We start from the raw sequence: 22,498 nt of genomic DNA, 5'->3' as shown, positions 1-22,498 counted from the left end.
TGACATGGAAAGGGTATAGTTTGCATTTTTGTTGCGTTTTGAATACGCAGGCTGGTGCATGCTGTTGTAAGAAAGGACAGGTCACAGAGGCACGCCAGCAGATGGAACAGAAGGAGACAGTGTCAGTGGTGGTCCTTAGCTTCTTGGCAGCTGTTTCACTGTCTCCAAGTTCTCCAAATAAAAGTCATACATTCAAGGCAGAGAGCTTTGCTGTGCCTGAAAGGTGACACTCTTCATGTTTTTGAGGCAGTCTGGGTAAGTCAGAGTAGTCGGGCTCTGGCAACGAGGGAGAAAACAACGTGTGCTACACAAGGCCGATATGACGATTCCCTATCCCACACCGCTCATCAGGAGCATCATTCAGTGCTTTTAAACGGCCGCAGTCACCATGCTGCGGTGACAGACCACCGCACATCACACGAGAGGCGCTTCTGGAATCCCTTGAAAGGAAGCAACTGTATAAATTAGTAATTATCATTATATCAAAATATACAGCAAAACAAGAGCCTGAAAACAAAGGGGATTTGTCAGGGAAGACGTAGGGACCTCCAGGGAAGCCAATGACCTGATTTTCAAGAGGTCTCTCCTGAGCACCCACTGCCTGTCTTGCCATGCCCTCAGGACTCATCCTTTTGCCTTCAGGAGCACCCGCTGCCTCAAGTACTTCAGTCCATGCATCTCTAGGAGTTCAATATTTAGCCGCAGCAGCAGCAGCATCGGGTTTTTGGTTGGGCTGGGTTGGTTGGTTTGTTTGTTTGTTTTTAGGAGACTGCCTAATTCGCTTTTCTCACCTGCTCCCCATTCTCCCGCAGTAATTAACAGACTCCGACTGGCCACAGGCCAGCGTGGCTTCACTCGCCCACACCCGCCATGCCTCACTTCTCACGCCCGGCCCTGCCCCTTGCTCCTCACAGTGTAACCTGCCTCCCGCGGGGCAGGCGGAGAAGGGGGACGTCTTCCCTCCCGCGCTCCCCAGGCACTAAAACCTTGGAAGCCGCGGGACACCGCAGCAGCTACCGCCTTGCCGCCGGCGGGACGCTGCCAGCCCGCGGCCTCCTCTCGCCCGCCCTCGGGGCCGGCGGCGGCGCCGCCAAGGGCCTCGGCCGGGGCAACAGCGGCACCTGGCGGGCGGCCGGCGGAGGCGCTGGCCCCGGCGCGGCGGGGACCGGGGGGGGGGCTGACCCCCGTGGGCTGACGGCAAGCGGCGGCGGTTGTGCCGCGGGCGAGCGAGTGGGGGGGTCTGGCCGTCAGCGGCTCGGCCGCCGGTGGGAGCGTTGAGCCCGTCCCGGGGGTCGGTCGCTGACCCGAATCTGCTGGGGCGTGCGAGGCACAGGGGGGGCAATGCAGCCACGTCCGGGTTTGGGTAGCGAGGGAAGCCTCACAAACCGTCCCAGAGTCCCCGGGGCGAGGGGTGAGAACCCACGAGAACCCTGCTGCTGGCGTGTTTCCGTCACCCGGGGATCCCCGGGCTCCCTCCACCGCAGAGGAAGCCCCAGGTGATGCAGGTGGTGTGCCCAGCCCCAGGGGTACCATTCCATTGCCCCGAGGAGGGCTGCTGCTCCTCCCCACCATGTACAAAGGCTGCCCTGGGTTTTCTCCCGGCAGGAAATTCCTGACACGGAAGGACAAGGAAAGTATCTTCACCATGGATCACTTCCCTCTGTGGTACCGCCGGGCAGCTGAGCATCCCCCTGGGAGCTTCATCTACAGCATTGTCTCAGAAGATGATTCAGGTAACCCCAGCCTGAACACCAGAGGAAAGGGGAAGAGAAAGCCTTTTGCATCTTGCATCCCACACCACCTCATCCTGATCCCTTTATCACCGCCTCTCGCCTAGCAGGAGGTGCTGAGACCTGGCTTCTTGGCGTTATCCTCACACCAGTGTAGAAGTGGAGGAGTCATGGCCAAGATACTGGACACAGCAGAAAGACAAAGCTACAGGCTGTGGGGAAGGCAGTCAGGGCTGCGTGACGTGAGGTTGCAGAGAACGCATGGAAAAGCAGGGCCTGGGGAGACCAAAGGATTTAGGGAGGCAGGTGGCGGGGGACCGTAAGGTACTTGTGGGGCTGGAGAACACATGAGCTGTGAGAAGGAGAAGGGAAAGGTATCGCAGAAGGAATTAGGCACGTACGTGTGATCAGGCCTGGGAGGGAACATCATCAGGAGAATTGGATGACAGTAACAGCTAGGACTGATGAGGGATCAGCAAGCACTCAGTCAAGAAGTCTGAGAGGGTGTCATTTTTTTTCCATCACCACTTCCCATGACAGGAAAGAATGCTTTTGTTATGGAAGATGGTGGAGGAAAAGGGAAGGCTTTTCCAGAGCCTCCTCTTGGTGAGCGTGTCTCACTGGTCCCCTGTCCCATCATACTACTAGACTATGCCACCTCTTGTCCAGCTAAGGAGCTCAAACATGAGAGGTAAGCAAGGAGTGGCTTTTCAGTGTCTCTTGCTTAGGATGTTGGTTCCTGTGAGTTTGCAGGGCCAGCCAGGACCTCCTCAAAGGCTGGAAGACAACAGGAGAGCCTAGAAAGAAACAATCAAAACAAAATACTCATGTGAGACTCCTACACAGAAGGCAGAAATCCCCTCTGTGCTCCTCCCTGGCCCCTAGCACTCCATCTCTGTCACGGAGCTCAGCACTTTAGCTGTTAAAGCTTTTTGTGGCGCAGTGGTGGGAGGCTGGTGGGTGGGAAAGCAAGTAGCAAAGAGGAGAAAACCAGACTGGGAGGCAAGAGATGAACTAGGATGCAAAGGGAGAGGAATGGAAAAAGAAAATACTTGAAACCTTCCATGAAAACCTCTCTCTGCCCAGCACCCTTACATCTCACTTAAAAGGCAAATAGGGAGAGAGGGGGAGGCATGGCAGGAGGGACGTTTTACTCCCCTGCATGCCATGGCATTTGCTCTTTGGAAGAGAGCATGGGTTAGAAAACCAGTCAGTGACACTCCGTGGGGCTTCCTAAGGCAGCCATTACCCTGGCCCCACTAGTCACTGCTGGCTAAACCAGGATTGTGGCTTGATGTTGCTTTCTTAGAAGTCACAGGTAGTTTTGCATGGATAAAGACAAAAGACAAGTAGCTGCCACTGGTTTTTGTATTACATGGTTATTGGCCAGAAGCTTCAATCAAGTGCAGGACCCCATTCACTGGGAGACCCTACAGCCACAATGTAGGAAGTAGTGCCTGGCCAGGAAGACCTTGTGCTCTAAGCTGTAGAGGTGATGTTTTGTCTCTTTAGAGAGGAGCAGCTGGGCTTAGAGAGACTGTGATCCATGAGATCACACAAGATGCCTGTGAAGAGCCAGGAAATAATAGTGCTTCACTGTCAGAGCAGAGTCCAAGCCCTTCCTTGGCATCCAATGAAGCAGGCGTGCCACACCTTTTGGCCAGAACAGGCCGCCCAATTTCTTAAGAAATTCTTGATGATTAGATGCCAAAGTCCCCCTTTCATGCTTTCCACATGACTCATTACATGGCTGCTCTGTGACTGGGTTTTCCTGGCAGATACCCTTCTCATCACATAAAAGGGAAGAGCCTGAAGACCTCCCTGTTGGGAAGGAAACTAGCAGGAATGGCTGTAGGTCATCAGAATAATTTATGCAGGGCACCTCCTTCCAGCATCCAAAAGTCCTAGAGGGAAGATGATGGCAGGGAAAGGTTTGCAAGTCCAGTAGAACTGTTCTTACAGCCCAGATCTCTCATGTATGGGCTGTTTATTTTTTCTAGAGATGCTAAGTGTATTTTGATTCTTTGTCCCATCCTAGGAAGAGCAAGACATTTGGGGTTCACCATAAAAGCAGGATCAGGTTCAAGGCGTGTGAGCATAAGTTGGCCAGTTATTTGTTTCACAAGGGCTTTGCTATTTCTGACATCCTTGAGCAAGTTAATCTGGCTTCAGTCAAAAAAAAAAAGAAAAAAAAAAGTGAGAGACTCCAGACTGAACTGTGGTAGACACTGAATCATGCTCTGGACACACTGGGTACCTTCCCCAGGGATGAAGGCAGAAATGGAAGGCAGGAACAAATGCTGGAGCTCTTGGGAAGGAAAGAATCCCTGACCCATCTGCCTGAGCAAGGGATTTCCGTACAGCATGCGAGGAGAGAATCAATTGCAGGCTAAATTGATGGTGCCTTTCAAGTGACCTTCAAACTGTCCCCTGGCAGTTCCAAAAGAGGTGCCCCAGCTGAAGCTAATCTAATCACTTAAAAAAAAATACAGAAATTGAATCTGTCACATGAACAATTGCAGGCTGAAAGAACTGCACTAACAAAGAAAGAGGAGGTGGGGTTCAGTTGCTTAAACCTATCCAGCCATGCTATTTTAAATGTCCTGTGGGAGCTAAGAGATCTGTACAGGGCTGGCAGATGTGACATGGGACCTTCAGGATGCTTAAAGCAGCAGCTGAAGAATAATTGGGAGACCCTGGGATGTAACAGAGTTTAGGCAGCAAAGCCCCAGAAGACTTTGTTTCTGAAATGGAGTGCACCCTGGAAGTACCTGGAAGTGCTGTGTCTGTCTCTCCAGTTTGTAGTGCTGGCCTGGCTTGGGTAACAGAGCTAGGCGTAAGCCTGGCCTTTGGTGTGCGAGAGTTGGTGTCAGAATTACCTGTCCTGCTTCTCCTCTGTCTACAGAGTTCAGCTGGTACATGAAGCAGAGCAGCTTTCTGGCCTAAGAAAAACTCTACATGCCCAAAATTGAGGAGGCCAGTCCTTTACATTTTGTGCTAAGGATGCTACTTTTATCATGGCACATTATCTAGAAGAAAAAAAAAAAAATCTACTCATAGCCCCTTGCTTATGTATCTTGAAAGATGCAGTCCTCCAGACTCTTGGATGTTTCAGGGTTGAGGCATGTGTACACACTGGCCTGGATGTGAAAGTGTGTGAGCAAGCTGCTCCCGCTGTGTTTTACTCTTCTCTGGTAGTAAGCTAACCAAGCCTGCTCTATTTGTGTCTTGACAGAGGGAGGTGGCCTACCAAAAGTGGTGACAGTGAGCACAGCTGTGGCTGTGTCTGTGGATGGGAAGATGGGTATTGCTGCAGGTAGGACATTCTGGTTTCTCTTTTTACCTTGAATGAAATGGTTACATCTTGTATTGAGAGTGGGAGCTGCGAGCTGTTAGCTTGTCATTCAAGGGAAATGATGGGAGGCACAATAGCTTGTGATGTTGAAAACTAGGCTAAACAGAGAATATTAGAACAGATACTGAATGGCTGATAGGCTTTTGAAAGGGAAACTGGCTGTTTGAATGGAAGCTTCCCATCTTCAATGCTGGTGAATTTGTGGACTGAGACTATTTCTCTGGAGCATGAGGAGGCTGAAAAGTCTGTGCAGGTTTTGAACTGTTTGCAGGAGACACTTGTTTTTGGAAGAACAGCATGTTCATGCATCTCCATCGTTATCTCAGCTGAAAAATAGCTCTTGCTGGTGGAATGGACTTGTTGCTAGATTTCCAACTCAGGCATATAGATTGCCAAACTTATCTTTGTATCTGTGCTTTAAACCCCTTTTGGCAGACCTTCACTAGACTGTGCCTATTTTTGGAGAATTTGTAAATTACATTATTTCCAACAGAACTCCAAAGCTTTTGAAGCTTTACCATTTTCTGCAGCAATTGCTTCAGCCTTTACAGAAGTACAGCAAGCTCAGAAGTGAAACAGAGCAGCCGTTTAACGAAACAAAGCAACATTAATCAATAATGCTGACATCATATTCAACTTAAATACTCTGTGTAGGAGTATTGGGGTAAGAGAAGATGTAGCTCAGTGGAATTTTTTTTAGACCTGGAAGCATTGACTAAGGGAAGAGGTTGATGGAACAGGTAATGGAGATATTATTACAGAAACATGCTGAGATGCAAAGCTGCTTGTGAAAGAATGGTTAGTGTTAATGGAGTCCTTTATGGTGGAAGGAATGACTGAGTAGAATAGATAATAAACAATTACTTTGTTATAGGAGTATCCAGTAGAGAGAAGGCCACATAGCAGATACCTTCAGATCAGAGAATCAGCCATTGCTTTTGCTGAGGCTAGGTAGGATACAATGAATGGTCTTCAGTACTACTAGTCAGTAAAACTATGGCAGTTTAACTTCTACTGATGAAGAGTTCCTTAATTTCCAGGCTTTCAGTAAGTTTCCAGTTGAGAGTGCTACTCTTTAAGTATCACCTGGGCATTGAGAAACCACTTGTGAGCTGAAGGAGGGGTGTTATGAAATAGCACTTTTCACTAATATGCCACCATTTCAAGCCCAAAGCCAGAAAATGATTATGAAGTCTGTCCAGAGACCCTTGTGAAACAGAGATGGTTTCAGTAAAGTTCATATTAAATAGGTGTTTGGGTCACAGAAACTGCTCTCAAAACTGATACTAGCTGGTACTGTTATGAATGTACACAGCAGAGAATGAAATAGCATTGGAACTGTACCAAGACTCTCTGTGCAGCACAGTGGCATTTTTTTAGGCATGAATTTGGGAGGAGGAAAAACATTTAAAAAAAAAAAAAAGATTGTTTTTCATGGTTCTTTTCCTTCCCTCTCCTGACCTGTGAGTTACAGCAGAGGCACACAAGCAGTTCATCTGGCACTCAGCATAAATACAAGGAAGGAAACTTCTGGGTGGAAGAGCTGGAGCAAGAAGAAGTGGCAGGAGGATCTGCCCCTGATGGAGCCATTTCTTTTCTGTCAGCAGCACTTTTCACAACCCCTGTGCAGATTTCCACCCCCTCAGTTATGCTGAATGCTGAATCAACTGTCTGTGTGGACGTGCTGTGAAGGGGCAGGATCCTCTGCAGAGGGAAGAGGAGGGTGGAGAAAGCAGCAGAGGGTAGGGAAAGAAGTCATGTTAAAACAGTAAATAAATAAATAAATTTCTGTCATTTGTGGAAATGATGAGGAACAAACCAGTTTCCTCACTGGTAACCACAGAAGTTGAGACACAGAAATGAATTCTCAATTGCTTTCATTCCTTAAAGACGCCACGGTCCCTGTTGCTAGCAGGCACATTTGGTCACCTGACCACAAGCATCTTCTGCTTATTTCCACACATCGTACATTCATTCTTTATTCTGTTTCTTAGGCATTGAGGAAAACTACCCATATTTCATCTAAAGTATGGGCTGTAAGGCAGCACTGAGGGAAAGAATTTCTCCCACAGGGTCCAAAAGCCTTCAAGTCTGCAGCTGTAGCCCCCATTGACTTCAGTGTCAGTGCAAGGGTTTGCTGATGTATGTCCCATCTGCTGGCTTGGGTGTAAGCTTACGACACATCTTGGGGGTTTCAGGGAGCAAAAAGGTACTATGTTACCATCTGTTTTGTTTCCAGTAATGACTAGGTTCATCAACTGAATCTTTCATAATACCAGTAGTGGTTTAAAAAAAAAAAAAAAAAAAGAAAAGAAAAGAATTGTGGTCACACTACCTATTGCAGTACTGTTTGATCTTGAGAACAGCAGCTTTGAGAATAAGGATGTAGGTGTCTCTTCATCTCCCCTCACACTAGCAAAATCATCCTGAGTGGCTAGGACCTGATTCTAGTGGACTTCACCCCACAGCAGAGGCTGCAGCGCAAATGATGCTGGGCAATGCTGTAATACCATCCTGGGTACAGGAGAGAGGTGAAGGACAGGGAGCGAGTGGAGGCACAGCAAGAGGCAATCAGAGCAGAATGGGATGCGGATTGTTGTTATTGTTATTCTGATGGCATCAGCCCTCAGCGGGCTTGATACTGTGTTCATTTAGAGTTAGGATACTACCAGAACTCAGTTTGGTACCCAGCACTGGTTCCCAGAAAGCCAAATATCTGCGTAGACTTGTAGTTTGTGGGTGAATGCTGTTAAAGTTTTGTAAAAGGGGAACAACAGAGGCTTTTTATGTGCCCCTATAAAAGTGCAAGTGGTATGAACTGGCCTGTCATTCTGCTACTGATTGTTACTGTCACTTGTTTGACTTGAAGGTGCTTGGGGGGGGATTTGTAAGCACTCTGAAATGTTCGCTATGCATGCAGTGAAAAATTAAGCTCTAGGATTTACGGCCATGCCTGTGGGGAGGGAGCACCCCCAGTGCCCTGTGGGGAGGATGCCAGTGACAGGGAGCATCGGGCCCCTTTTCTTCTGGCAGCTGAATGGCAGTCTCCAGCCAAGGCAGAGAAAGGCGAACTGGTAAAATCAAATGTCCAGGAAGATGACACAGGCCTGGACACTGTCAGGGCATGAGGGAGCATGGGAGCCAGCTGGGATTAGAGAGCAGCCAGGCTGGAGGGCTGAGGCCAGAGATGGAAGGGGAGTACAGGGGCCTCCTTCCTCCTCTTTCGGTCTGACTTGGCTCTGTAGGGAATCCCAGAATGGGTTTGAGGGGCAGAGCGAGATGCTCCTGTCACCATTAGAGAGGCTAGTCCGCACAAGGACAGGTGGGGAGGTGGCCAAATTCAGGATGGAAAAGTGGTGTCCTATGCCCTACCCTGCCCTCTCCCCTTTTTACCCATCTCTCTCCTTCCCCCACGGGTCAAGCCCCCATACCTGGGGCACGTGGGGGACACACAAAGGGCTCGAGGTACCCGCAGGTCTTTTGGAGGACATGGTGGAGCCAAGGGAGGGTCCACTTGCATGAGCTGAGTTGATGTGGTCTTTTTGGTGCGAAGCCACACAGGCAAACCTACCCCTGGCTTGGCTATACCTGTTTCTTTGAATTAATAATATCTACCTGCTATATTGTACTTTGGCACTTCAAAGCACTATGCAAACATTAAGTAATGCCTGGATGATTAATTATAATTAATTAGAAGGCAGCTATTCTCCTGGGATGTCAGTCCAGTACCTTTCACGCACACTAACTTTGTTGGAAATGAAAAATAAGGAATTGTGATGGCTCTCTCCCCAAGCCATGTCCTGCCCCAGTTAGCACTGTCATCTGCTCCCTCCCGTGAGTCAGTAGCCTGGGGCTTTCTGGTCCTCAGGGGGTACGCAGCAGAAATCACATGTAGTTGCTGACAGAAGCTTTTAGTGATTTAATGCCCCAGTGAAACTGCTGGAATCTGTGCAGGAGTTTAGCTGTCACTTTGGGCTGTGTATGACGTCTCTTTCATTGCCTGAGCTTCTCGCCGTTCGACTTACGTGGCTGTCAGCTGGCTCCCGGTCCCAACAGGGGTAGGTAGGAGTTTCTTTCCATTAGGTTCCTTGCCATGATCATTGTGTCTCAGGGATGGGAAATGGCCAATAGCAGCAAACCACAGGGCATGCACAGGCTCCATGATGCCCAATAAAAAAAATCCAAATGGGCACTTGGGAAATGCAAGCTTATTTTATACAATACCTCTCTCCTCTGTTTATATTGGAAGTTACTGTTAGTTCTTATCTGCAGTGATTGGACCACAGTGAAATCATTATCCAATGACACCAACGGTATATACAGATGTATTTGGGGAGAGTCCTAGACAAGCTCAAAGAAGGGTGAGAGAAGAGAAATATTGTCTCTATTTTACAGACAGTGTTTTGGGACACTGAGTTATTAAGGCCAGGGTTTTCAGAAGAGCTCTGTACTCGCAGCAGGAGCAGATTTTCAAAAAAAAGCTTAGATTTTTTTTTTTTTTCCAAAATATCTGAAAAATAGATAATGGGAAGTAATTTTGCCATTATACTGCTGGTTAAAATCCAACCTCTGTCAGTCCAACAGAAACTCTTCATTTGAAAAGTGATTACTGGCCAGCCTGACATCACTCCAATCCTCTTCCTTGGTCCCCAATTTTGGCTACCCGCTGTCTGTTACAAGCGAGCAGGGAGAGGAGGTGCAGGTGGCTTTTTCAGCAGTTCTGTTGCTGTGGCATCTTTTCAAACTAATCTACACACAATTCTGTATTCCTACAGTTTTGTTGCTTGGGTGGATAAAACATTTCAACCTTCTCTCTAGAAAGTGACAGTTGCACCTGTAGAAGCTGCTAAAATGCATAGAAATAAGCTACAATAAGATAAGCATCTTTTACATGGGAATAGCTGCATCCAATCTGGAGAATTAAAATTATTTCACTAGGCTGGCTTGGAAACCAGTGTAATGTTACCCATACAAAACCTGAGAGCAGCCAATCTCTTGAATGTGTGCTGCAGTATTCAGAAGGAATGCTGTCTCTCTTTTAATGCTGGAGGTTGTGCCAACATTGTCTCAGTGCAGGGACTTCTGTGAGCTCCCAAGGCATCATCGGGTGCCTTTATGGAAATCATGTCTCCCCTGCATCCAGTGCTAGCATAGATAGAAAGAAGGAAGACTCAACTCGTTTTCAGTCCACCACCTGCTACGTCTGGTTTCTGCCTGATGCCATTCCCCCCTGGCAATCTCTGAAGCCCAAGCAGTTTCTCAGCCATCCCTTTGATCTGATAAAATGAGAGACATCTGAAGGGGCTGTGCCTTGGAGCTCAGTCATAAAAGTGTTAGGGGCACTCAGTAAGGCAGAAATGCTGATCATTTTAGTACTAACAGCAGCCGTGCATTCTCCACCTCTCAGGATGTCTGTCTGGAGGCCATTATCAGTCGGTACACATTTGGCTGGCCTAAGGGTTGAGCCAATGCTCTGTGGGTGTGCTAAAACCAGTGTCTCTTGCATCCTTCATCCACCAATCTGCCTGCCATCCCTTGCATTCTGCTTTACATACTGAGCCTTGGGGGAGAGACCTGTAAGCATAAAGGCTGCTATTTGGGGTGTTTCTGGGGCAAACACAAGCTGTTTGGTGAGCCAGACAAAAGTGAAGTGTTTGCCTTGTTTTGCACTGGCTCTGATCTTACAAACTCTGCCTTTTGCCAAGGTTTGGTATTAGTGCTGGGGCAACGTGGTTCCCAGTTCAGAGGTGGTTATCTTCCAGCCAGGTCAGCAAACAGGCAGAAAGAGCAAGCATCTGCCTGCATAACTCCGTATAGGTGTCTCCATGCGTAGACAGTAACTGGTGGTAAGGGAGTCAAATAAGTTTATTTTATCCTCAGAAGAATGCTAAAAATAAGTATGAGACATCTTCCATAGCATTCTGCACACCCTGGCTGGACATCAGCAACTTTCTTTTCTGCCATGTTGTATCTACTGTCTGCATAGGCTGTGAGATCTTCAGCACGAGGACTGCGCCTCCTCCCTGTGTGTGTGGACGTTGCCTATTGCCTTGGGGATGAGCCCTTGGTTGGGGGAAAAGTGAGGACAACAGCCAATTCTGTAGAATAAATATTTCTTTGTGGTCTCAGCGGAGTGCCAGAGTTTGCATGCTGCACCAGTTACTGGGAAAAAAACATGGAGTGAATCAGCCTTCCTTTCCTCAGCCCATGCGGGCAATGATTCGCCCAGCACAGAGCAAATTCCCTCACTGGTGGGTGCCTGTGCCCAGACCCTGCCCTCACCAGCTATTGCAGGGTATTTTCTCAATGGGACATCATCTCAACTTATGAGCAATGGGATTTCTCCTGTGGGGTCTGGTGAGGCATTTCTCCGGGCCATCCCCAGCCCTGGAGCCTGTTCCAGGCTGGAGCTCCAGCCCAGGAGCCCGTTCTTGCCTGTACGTAGCAGAAATCTTCTAGCCTAAGGTTATCCATCACTGCCGCCTCTATAGCTCCTCTGATTGCCATGGTTGTCACGCTTGAAGGGAAAAGAGCCCTTGACACTGGCTCAGGAGAGGCTTGCATATAGCTGGATTTTTTAGATTGGCACCCGGCGCCTTTGCCATGTTCCCTTTGCTTGCAAATTATTTGATATCATTTTAATTCTGAGCTGAATTAGAGCAGTGCACAGGTTGTCATGGTAACCATTTCCTTGTGCCTTTTGGTCTGACTCATTGCAGACAATTACTCTCGCGCTCCAGGATTCACAGATGTGATAGGAGAAGAATCATGTGCTGGGCTTTCAACTTTTTTTTCTGCTTTTAATTTCCTTCTCGGCCTCTCTTGCATTAACTCCTACCTAGCCAGCATAGGCGGGGACCTGTGTCTCTGCCTGGGGCCACGTGGGCCCATGGGAGCGCATTGCATGTAGAGTATGTTTAGATGTACAATGTGTGAGGGGATTTGTGCGGTTTCTCTGCAGTGCGTTGTGTGGCTGTGCTACCCGTCTGCGTGTGTAACCAGGGGTGTGCAGAGGCGCATATACTCACAGAGCAATTTGCACTTATTTCTGTCTGTGGTGGGGCTACATACACACATGAGTTTTGTGTGTATGCACACAGGTATGTACCTGAGTAATCTCAGTGGACATGGAAGTGTACCCAGTGTGTAGAGTCTGTCAGTATGCACTGAGTGTTCAGGGGGACTGACAAACTGTGAGGGTCATGGATGGGCCAGGACCTTCCATTCGGAGCTGTGTGAAGATCCACAGACTGTCAAGCAAGTGGGATTAACACCTCCGACCAAGCAGGGTGCAAACCTAAATCTTGTGTGATTGGAAGGCTGGTGCATTGCCTCACGCACGTGTGTCCCCCCACAACAGCCCACATCTAGGCATCTAAAGTATATGGAGGAAAGCACTGTTGTCCATGCAAGGATCATAGCCTTAGCATAGGTGTAATTGATGTCATGACCTGTGTTAGGACCTATAGTTCAACAGAGGAGCAAAGTCATGTAAGAAGAAAGTGATCACAGAAGCAGTCTGTGGATGTAAGGATGAAGAGGGTAAGTATTACAGCAGAGGAGGTTATAGGAAATGTCTTGTGACATGGTTTGGCTTAAATTCAGCCAAGGCACAAACAGGTAAGTTTAGCAGGGTGAGAACCACAGAAACTTAGCAGATCTGAGGACATCTCCAGTCTACTCCTAAGATACATTCCTTTTACCACCAAACTCAGCCTGTTTCCTTCCTGAGTTCCTCTGAGTCCTGCCCTACCTAACCACTTAAGGTGCAAATCTCATCATAAGGCTATGTAATGGGAATCCTACTACCAGCCCTTTCCCCTCATAAGACCTTTTGCTTCTCCTCCTTTCCCTCACTGGGATACAGAATTCCATTCATAGGACCATAGGATAATTCTGGTTGGAAAGCACGTCAGTGGGTCTCTAGACAGCCTCCTGCTCAAAGCGGGGTCAACTATGAGATCAGACCAGTTTGCTTAGAGCTTTATTGCAATAATATTCCCAGCAATATTCCTTGTTCCCCCATAATGCTCATATGCTGTGCACCAACCATCTGTACCATGCAGAGGCTGTACTGATAGCCATTCTCTTTTTCTCTCCCTATCCTTGCTCTGTATGAGGTCTTTCAGCAAATCTTCAAGTGGAGGTGCTGCATGCAGGGTAGTTTGCAGTGGGTATGGGAACACTGTTGGGTGGTGAGGCACGGAGGGTGTGAGAAGAAAGGAGGGTTGGAAGATGGCCGTCCTGCTTCTGCCTGCCGAGGAGCTTGGCTGGAAGTCCTTGCTTGGAAGCCCTGGGAAGCGCCAGGCTTTTCCAAGGCAGTGGGAAAGTAGGGGAGAGATGTTGTGTGTGCAGGAGATGATAGGATGTGAACAATTCTGCTTGGCCAGGGTGTGTGAAGGGGTGGTCTGCTGCTGGCTCTTGGCACTGCTTTCACAGGCAGCAGCGCAAAATCTAGAGTGTGAGGAGGGAGCAGTTCAGTTTTCGGGGACATTCTGGAGCCCACATGTCTGGGAGGAGTCAATAAATGGCAATGCTTGATTCTGCTGTCCTCCATCTGTCTGCCACCACAGGCAACTGCTTAGGCTCCTTAAGCTGGCTCTGCAGAGAGCCTATGTGGAATGGAAAAGAACAGACAGCAAAGAAAGCAATGTCTTAGAGGTCAGGAAATGTAGGGATAAAGTGAGGATTGCTTACAAATCAAGCTGAGTTAGACCTTGCAAAGGAGATTAAAACAAATAGCAAAAGATTCTTCAGCTATTTGAAAAAAAAAAAAAAAAAAAGGATAAGCAGTGAGGCCACTTCTGGGCAGTAAGAGTGAAGTCAAGATCAAGGAGAGTACAGTCTGAGCCAAAACCAACGAGGACTCTGCACCCAAGTTATTGATAAGGATGGCAATATCATCCTTGAGGAAAGAAACAAGCTGACTACTGGGAATCAGCAGCTCAAGCTGCTTAGTGCACTCACGGTGCTGGGCCTGGGGGCTCTCCAGCCCCAGGGAGAGCTGGCATGTGGAAACACAGGCTTATAGCAAGGATTTTTTTTCAACTCTACCCACAGTGGTGACTCCATGCAGGCTGGAAAAGTGAAAATTCAGCAGTTAGGTTTAAGGAATAGGGAGAAATAAGTTTGTCAGTCTCAGACCTGTTAGTGTGACCTCTGTAATGTTTGTAGCATTTTAGAGGAGATCTTGAAGGAAAGTATAATTATTACCAAGTGATTAGGGGAAAAGGGAGTCAGACAATGCGAGTTTTCAAATGCTAGGTCATACCAGACTAACCCAATAGCTTGCTTTCAGGTGAGCGTTTTCCTGAAAGGCAAAAGAAATTTCAAAGGTCTCATCTCTGTATTTCAGTAAAGCACTTGATACGGTGCCACGTAAGAAACAGTTAGTTAAACTGGAGGAGATCAGGAAAGGCAGAGGAATTGTAAGGGGCAGGGAGATAGAAGTCAGTCTGGGAAGATGGCAGCAGCAAGATCACTTATCAAGCAAAAGATTAATTGTAGCACTCCCCCACGGTCAGCCATGGGATTAGTCTTTGCTAACATTAACCTGAGACCCTGCCTCAGACAGCAATAGGCAGTGAGGAAGTGTCCTGATGATTCAACACTAGAAGGCATTGCTGATACAGGGAAGGACCAGGGTATCGTAGGAAAAGCCTTATTTGACCTTGGCAGGAGTAGCAGAAACAGAATGAATTTCAGTAGTACGACAGACAAGGTCATATGCTTGAGAACTAATATTAGAAATCTTCTGTAAGCTGGGAACTCTGTGAGATCTGGTGGAGAGCACAGCAAGCAGGACTGGAGGCAGCCCTCGTCCTTCTGCAAACTGTTGGGCCCATTTTGCCAAGTCTCAGTGAGGATCCTCGGTGTAGGCTGTGTTGCCCCCAAAATTCAGGGAATCTTTGTCATCTGCCAAGTTCTGCCCTGATATCCTTGCTGAAAGGCAGTCAGGTAGACTCAGTGGTAAACATATCGTGAGAAAGCTCAGGAGAAAAATGGTGAGAACTTCTGTATGAGATGATGGTAGGATGATGGCGAGTGATAGTGTGATGCAGTTGTGGACAAAGCAAATGTTGTCCAGAACATACCTGGAGAGGTGTTCCCGGTGGAGATGCATCGGTGCTGTGCCCTGTGAGACCTCTCCTCTAATTTGTGTTACAGTTTTGGCCAAAGGAGTACAAGCCGAGACAGGGACAGACAGGACAGAAAGATGATGAGAGGAAAAGGAAGCCTGACTTTGTGAGAGGAGCCTGAGAGAACCCTGCTTGTTTAACCATGTGCAACCAAGGCTTCAGTGGATAGGATTGCTGTAATAAATGCATCTTGGAAGAAACATTTAAACTAAAGCACATGGCTTGTATGAAGGCAGTGTAGTATAGATAGGCCATGAAAATATTTAGGGTGGAAAACTAGAAGAGGGTTTCCAGCTGTTAGGGTAATGCAGCTTTAGCCAGAATCTGAGGTAAATGACAAATGGGTTTAAGCTGGAGCTTGAAAAGTCTGTAAGGTGGTTGTGGTACCTTGAATAGAAAGACATGAGACTCTGCTAGCCTGTAGTCCCTTCTCCATCACCAGGGAACAGCTAAAGTCCCGTGTTTCACCGTGCCACAGTACAATTACCAGCAAGCAAGCGAGCCGCGTGGCGGTCAGTCAGGGCGTTCCCCATTCACCGCAGCACTCCCTTTGGGTACAAGGCTGAGCCTTTTCACCATATAATTCACACACTCCATGGTTTTAGCCGTGACTGAATTAAAATATGCTTGTTAATGCAGCTGAAAGCCCCAGCACAGCACCTGGAAGGCCAGAAGTTAGGGCTGACCTAAACTCCTCTCTCAACATTCAACAGCGTGGTGGTTTCTCTTGATTGATTTGGGTTTTTCAAAGTAAAGAAGAGTGAGCGGACAAGCCCCTGCTTATGATAACAAGCCTTTAAAAAGCAGATGGGGATGTGGGGGCTGGTGTGTTTTGTGGCAGCTGAGGAGTGACAGTTGAGGAGATCAGAGAAGGGAGAATCTGAAAAGCAGCTGGTCAGAGGCAGTCGCTGAAAAGGGGATGATCAGTCACAAGAGGATGAAAATAAGGGGGAGAGAGAAAGAATAACTGGGGAATCAAAGACATTTATGTCCGGTGGGAGAGATGTGAAAGATAACCATATGAGACCATGAGTGAATGAGGAAGTGGAGACTGCCAGAAGGGGACCATCAGTTTAAATAAAGGGCTAGATTTTTCTCTTGCCAAGAATTGCATAAATCTGGAGGCTCTTGTTTAAAATCCAGTGAATTTATACTACTATAAAGGTGTCTATGAGTGGGATCAGAGCCAGTTTCCTGTAATGTGGCTCCCTCAAAATGACTTGTTACGTTTTTGCCCCAGTATTTCCATGTGCCTCCATCTTCAAAGTAGGAACAACATTCGCAGAGCCTAGCAAGTGTGCTGTGAGACATTGTTTGGTGGGGAGGAGTAGAGAAAGGTGATATTTACTATTGCATGGCAATAGTCAGGTAGTATCTACAACACAGAGCACAGATTTTGATGGATGAGGAGCATACTTCTAAAAGGAGGAGAAAAAATTGGGAAGAGTGCTACAGTGTTGTTCCAGAGGTGAGGAAATGCTTTACAGTGAAAGACTTAATGAACTCAATCTGCTTATCTTACTAAAAAGATGACTGAGAGATGATTTGATTAGGGTATAAAGTACCTTCACAGGGAGAGATGCTGGTTACTGAACATTTGGGTTTGTTTTAATCTAGGGGAGAGGAGCATAACAAAAACTTGTGGCAGGAAACCAAACAGATTCAAATGAGATATTAAGCATGAATGCTAACAGTGAGCATGAATAGTTATTGTAGTAAGGTACCAAGGGAAAAGGGGGTTTTTCATCTCTTGAATGTTTTTTAAATCAAAGGTAGATGCCTTTCTGGAAGATTCTCCTTACTGCATGTAAACACTCGCAGTTGCACTTTCTACAGGATAACTTCTATATTTTCTGTTTCATAAGCTGAACAGATTGAGCTCTTTTAGCCTTTCACAGCAAGGCGTTTTCTGCCACCCTCAAATAACGTTTGTGGTTCTTTTCTGCACACTTTCCAAGTAGCGTGCGATACGCAGAAGGTCAGACTAGATGATCTAAAGTCCCTTCTGGCCTTTATACTCTCTGAATCTCTGCCTCTGTGAATTCATTAATGTTTGCAAGCTCCCAGAGAGCTGCCAAAGGCAAGCACTATAGAAATGCAAAGCATTGTTGTTACTCTGGATATTTCCCTTGAGCTTTATGCAGAGCTGGTTGAATATCTCAGTGTATCATCTGTGCATATTTCCTCAAATGAAATACCTGCATTTGTTGCGCGTTCAGTGCCCTTTGCGAGTTGATTTTCTGCAGCTGTTCTAACAAACAAGTTTATTCCCAAGTTAGAACACAGAAAAAGCAAATGTGAAGGGCCAAATCTCAATTTGGAGCCCCAAGCAAAGAGTGGGACATTGTTGTCCTGGCCCAGAAGCTCCGCGCAAGGCAGGGTTATTCTTAGCCTCGCACTTTGCTTTCTCCTTGGCTCCCAGTGCCCTGCACGTGGCCTCTGCCTGGCCGCAGCATGGTGCTGCGGTAGGAAGGAGAGGTCTGGCCCCTGTTGGTTGCTTCTTCCCCAGCCTCTGAAGGGAGAAAAGCCGTGAGGATGCTGCCTTGTCCCCAGGTCTCTGGGGCTGCTACTGATGTGGAGCTCCCCAAAATGACACAGGAAATCGTTATTTACTTGCACTCCATTCTGTAACCATACTCGTCAGGGAACGCTTATTCTTTTGTCTGTATTGCACAGTATTCTCGGAGGGAAGGCTTTTTGGCCCTCAGAAATCCCATGCTAGGACTTGCTCTTATCTAATCAGAGAATAGAAGCTGACCCTCTGACCTGTGCTTCCAATCAGTGCTAGCGAACGCTGTTCAAGCTGGCACAGCAAGCTGCTGATGAACAAGATACTGAGGAGGAATTCTATTTTGTATATTTTACATGTATTTTTATATATATATATGTATGTATGTAATTATGCATATATGTATGTATGTAATTACATGTGTATATATATGGTGTTATATGTGTGCTTGACTAGATATACATTTGCCAATAATCAAATAATCAAATAATAAGCAAATTATAATAATCAAATTGCAGAAAATCACAGCCTGCTCCCAAATAATTCATGAACCGAAAAAGCCTAGAGTCATCAGATGAGTGTCTTGGCTTTGCTTTTTTTCTGCTCCACATTTCTGGTATTATATGAACTGCTTAGTAGTATCTGTGTGCGCTCCTCTACCTACATGGCAAAATTAGATTAAACGATGTGTCATAGACACCATACTGTTAAACAATAGTGGTGATTCTCTTGCGGCACATACCTTTGCAGCAGAACAGATGCCTCAGCTGTTATCGGATTATGAGTATCTGGGTTCTGCTCCCCGTTTCTCTCTGGAGATCAAACTGAGTATAACAGGGTGGCCGAGTATAACAGTGTGAGTACGGTGGCACAAGGGTTTGCTTGTGATGGGCTTTAACATCTTTTGTGGTTCCACATGCATTGGGATGAGCTTTTTCTCACAGGAAGAGTATGTGGTGAATTGTGTATGCTTAGCACTGAAAGTAGAGAAGTGGGGAATTTAAACTTCTTAGCTGTGTGTGATAGACCTAGCCAGTGAACAGCTGGTGGAGAGACTTTTAGCTCGAGGGGTGACAGCTTGTGTACTTGGGGGTGCAATAGGATTAGATAGCAATTTCCATTCATTTCAAAATAACCTTGCCCAGGAGGGTCAGGAATCTGGAGGTGTAGGAACCTATAGCTCACTGTTTGTTACTGTAAGTTTTATTGAACATTATGCTCTAATTAAAAAAAAAAAAAAAAGAAAAGGAAAAAAGCTTTTGAAATCAAATTTGACCTGAATATAACTCTATTGGCTTCTGCGTTCTTACACTAGGGATTAATTTGGCCCTTTCTACTTTTATGTAATGAGCTGATTGCCACAGTATCTTATCCTTGTTACACAATTGCCCTTGTCTGGCTGTGTCCCTGGAGCACTCTGTGTGTGTGTGTGTTTCTAGATCTAGGGTCTCACCTTGACTGACTGTGTATTCAGTCCTACAGCCTCACCCCGACTACAGGTACAGGCTTGCCTGGGGCTTACACTGACAGAGCGTATATGTTTTGTATATATGTGCATGTTCATTCCAAGTTTGAACACTGTGTACAGACAGGCATACACATATGTGGGAACTCAGGGGCTTTTTGTTTGGCTGGCTGTATCCCTGCAGTGTTTGCTTTTGCAGGGGGTAGGAGAGAGAGGGAAGGCTACTGTCAGAGATCTCATTGAAACAAGAAGGAGCATAGGAAAATACATTCTTTATTATTCTTCTGTAACAACAAGCCAGAAATATAATATACCTTTAAAAATTTTCTGTCTCATGCCAAAGAAACCTCCATTCAATCATTTTAGAAAATCTTGTTGCTCTCCCTCAAACAGTAACGAAAAGAAAAAGAAATCACAAGTGCCATCTGTTCCCTGCAAGAAATGTGCCTGCCTGTACCACAGGTGGGTGTGTGGGGGAGTGGGGGGAGCAGAAGGGATGTTTCTGGTGGCCCTGCCAGCCCCTACATCACCCTGGCACGTGTTGGACCTGCCTGCCCCAGAAGACCGTTTCCTAAGGGCAGGCACCTGCCTGTAGCAAAGGGTGCATTCAGGGGGATTCCCCCCATGCCTAGCCCTACAGGGACAATGGGAGCCCTGTCCCTACACACCAGAGGAACCCATTGCCTGGGCACATAAGGAGCACCGGGTCTCATTCTATATCCAGCATCCCACAGGAGAGCTTCATTTCTGACCATGCTGGGTACCGTGTTCCCTAGAGTGCCTGTGGGCAGTGCAGCAGGTCAGTCACACTAGGGCAGCCTGTTCTCCAGGTGTGCTGGGGAACAGAGTAAGAGCCTGTTTGCAAACAGTAATATAACGAGGGCATTTTGAGTGTGGCTAGCAGGACAAGGGAGGTGACTCTCCCCCTGTACTCCACTCTCGTGAGACTCCACCTGGAGTACTGTGTCCAGCTCTGGGGCCCCAGTACAGGAGAGACATGGACCTGTTGGAGTGAGTCTAGAGGAGGGCCATGAAGATGATCAGAGGGCTGGAGCACCTCTCCTGTGAGGACAGGTTGAGAGAGTTGGAGTTGTTCAGCATGGAGAAAAGAAAGCTCCAGGGAGACCTTAGAGCAGCCTTCCAGCACCTAAAGGGGGCCTACAGGAAAGCTGGAGAGGGACTTTTTATCAGGGAGTGTAGTGACAGGACAAGGGGTGATGGCCTTAAGCTGAAGGAGGGTAGATTTAGATTAGGTATTAGGAAGAAATTCTTCCCTGTGAGGGTGGTGAGGCACTGGAACAGGTTGCCCAGAGAGGTTGTGGATGCCCCCTCCCTGGAAGTGTTCAAGGCCAGGTTGGATGGGGCTTTGGGCAACCTGGTCTAGTGGAGGGTGTCCCTGCCCATGGCAGGGGGGTTGGAACTAGATGGTCTTTGAGGTCCCTTCCAACTCAAACCATTCTATGATACTCTGCTTGTCCTTCCAAGCACAGTATTTGCTTGTGAGACTACCTATAGCAGCCAGCCATCATGTTTCTCAGCAACTCTCTTTTCTCCCCTTTCCTTTCTTCTTCCCTGGGTGGGTTTCTAAACATAGCAGTCCCTTGTCTAGGGGGAATCCAGACTTTCTGCCTTATAAATGAAAACAAAAAGGAAAGGATGGGCAAGGTCATCATCAGCCCCACAACACAAGATATAGAAAATAGTATTAGCAACAAAGAAAAATTGTTCTGGGCAGGAATAGGTCACAGGAAAGGTGCAGGGAAAGGAGGATTTCACCCCCCACCCCCTGCATTTTCCCCTGCTTCCCTCTCCCATTCATTTTACCTCTAGTCTATCCCCTTAAAAACAATCTCTCACTCACACGCACGCACACACATACACGCACACACATATATAGATCCCATTTGTTTTGTGCAATATTTCACCGTTATTTGATGCAAGTAAAATATAGATCTATAAATATACCGCTTTGACTCAAGTCCCTTTTCAAGTATGATTGCGGAGTCCAGTATGGTAAAGGGAGAAGTTCCCCTGAGAGGGAGGTGGAGGAGAGGTTTGGATCCAGCAGGCAGAGTCTAGTCCTGGCTTGCTGGGAATGTGGAGCAGCAGCAACACGCATACGGACTCTGCAGTGCACCAGTTCTGCCCTTCGAGCGGGCTACGGTTGCAGCAGATGGGATGGTTGGAGTGGCTATACAGTGCATGGGGGAAGAGTCCTTCCTCCTCGCATCTTTGCCAACCCCCCTCCTCCTCTTCTTTCCCACAAGCAGTGTGCTGGGAGTGGGGGTACGATGCGTATGCACACTTGTGGGTGGACTGCTTCTCCCAGTCCTTCCTCCAGGGCAACCTGGTCTTCTGCTTTATGAAGAACATCTTCCCCTGTCCCATGATTCCCTGTGTGAAAGGGAAGTCATGCTAAAACAGTCCAGAGCATCCTGTCTCTTTGCCTCTGGTGGCCCTGGGTAGGTCAGGAGGGATTTTGCCCCTCCAGGCTTTGATTAAAGACTTGGTATTGTGTGCCCATGGGTCAGTACAATGGCCTGTCTGGGACCAGAAGGGGGTGAGGAGCCAGCATGCATCACTTCCACAGGGATCCAGCAGCAGCGAACAGGAGGGCAGTGAGACAACCGAAGGCATCGGGATCCAGCTGGAGCAGGGGGAAGAGGTGACTTGCTCTGGCAGGGTCCACCTGCAGTGCGTGCTGGGCTCTGAACACAGGTTGCTAGCGAAACACCCTGCGAAGCTGGGCTGGCTGCCAGCTTGTTTCCTGATGGCAGGGATCACACCATCCACAGGCACTGTGGACGCACGACCTCCGGTGTCATCTTCCTCGCCCAGGAATACCCACTGTGACGGGTTAGAGCAGGTTACCATGGCAATGTGCGCTCTCCCCTGGAGACAGCATTTTATCCCACTTCCAGTGATACAAAATGAGTCCTTATAGTGAGTTCCTTTCATTTTTTTTTCCCCTCTCACTTTTTTTTTTCCCCCCGTCAAGTTGGAAAGAGCTAAGACTAATAGGAGGCCCTGCAGTCTCAGGGCTTTAAAATCTGGTTGGGGGAAGTCACCCTATACGACAGCGGCAGTGTGCGCGGTTGTGTGGGCACACTCATGTGCAGCTGTGGATGGCAGTGAACACAGCAGTGATGGTGAGGGGAGAGTATACGGGCTGTGCTGGACCCTTCCTGGGCTCTCCCACCTGTGCCACGCTGCGGTCCAGGTTTCAGCCTTCACCTCAAGACCCTCCAGAATTGTGCCCTCTCTCTCTCCAATTGCCCCAGCTGCGTAACCCTACTCCAT

The 22,498-nt window shown here is 47.7% G+C and overlaps 1 protein-coding gene across 1 annotated transcript in view; it reads left to right on the top strand.

The window, feature by feature from the left end:
- Positions 1 to 22,498, top strand: part of CACNA2D4 (calcium voltage-gated channel auxiliary subunit alpha2delta 4) — a 130,569-nt gene that overhangs the window by 56,896 nt on the left and 51,175 nt on the right. The window contains exons 26-27 of the mRNA XM_075756756.1: positions 1,606 to 1,733; positions 4,966 to 5,046. Coding sequence (XP_075612871.1) covers positions 1,606 to 1,733; positions 4,966 to 5,046 — 209 coding nt within the window. The remainder of the gene's footprint in view (positions 1 to 1,605; positions 1,734 to 4,965; positions 5,047 to 22,498) is intronic.

The sequence above is a fragment of the Balearica regulorum genome, chromosome 1 (genome assembly GCF_011004875.1).
Source record: "Balearica regulorum gibbericeps isolate bBalReg1 chromosome 1, bBalReg1.pri, whole genome shotgun sequence".
In the NCBI taxonomy this organism is placed as follows: Eukaryota; Metazoa; Chordata; class Aves; order Gruiformes; family Gruidae; genus Balearica; species Balearica regulorum.
This window is presented reverse-complemented; position numbering and strand designations above follow the sequence as displayed.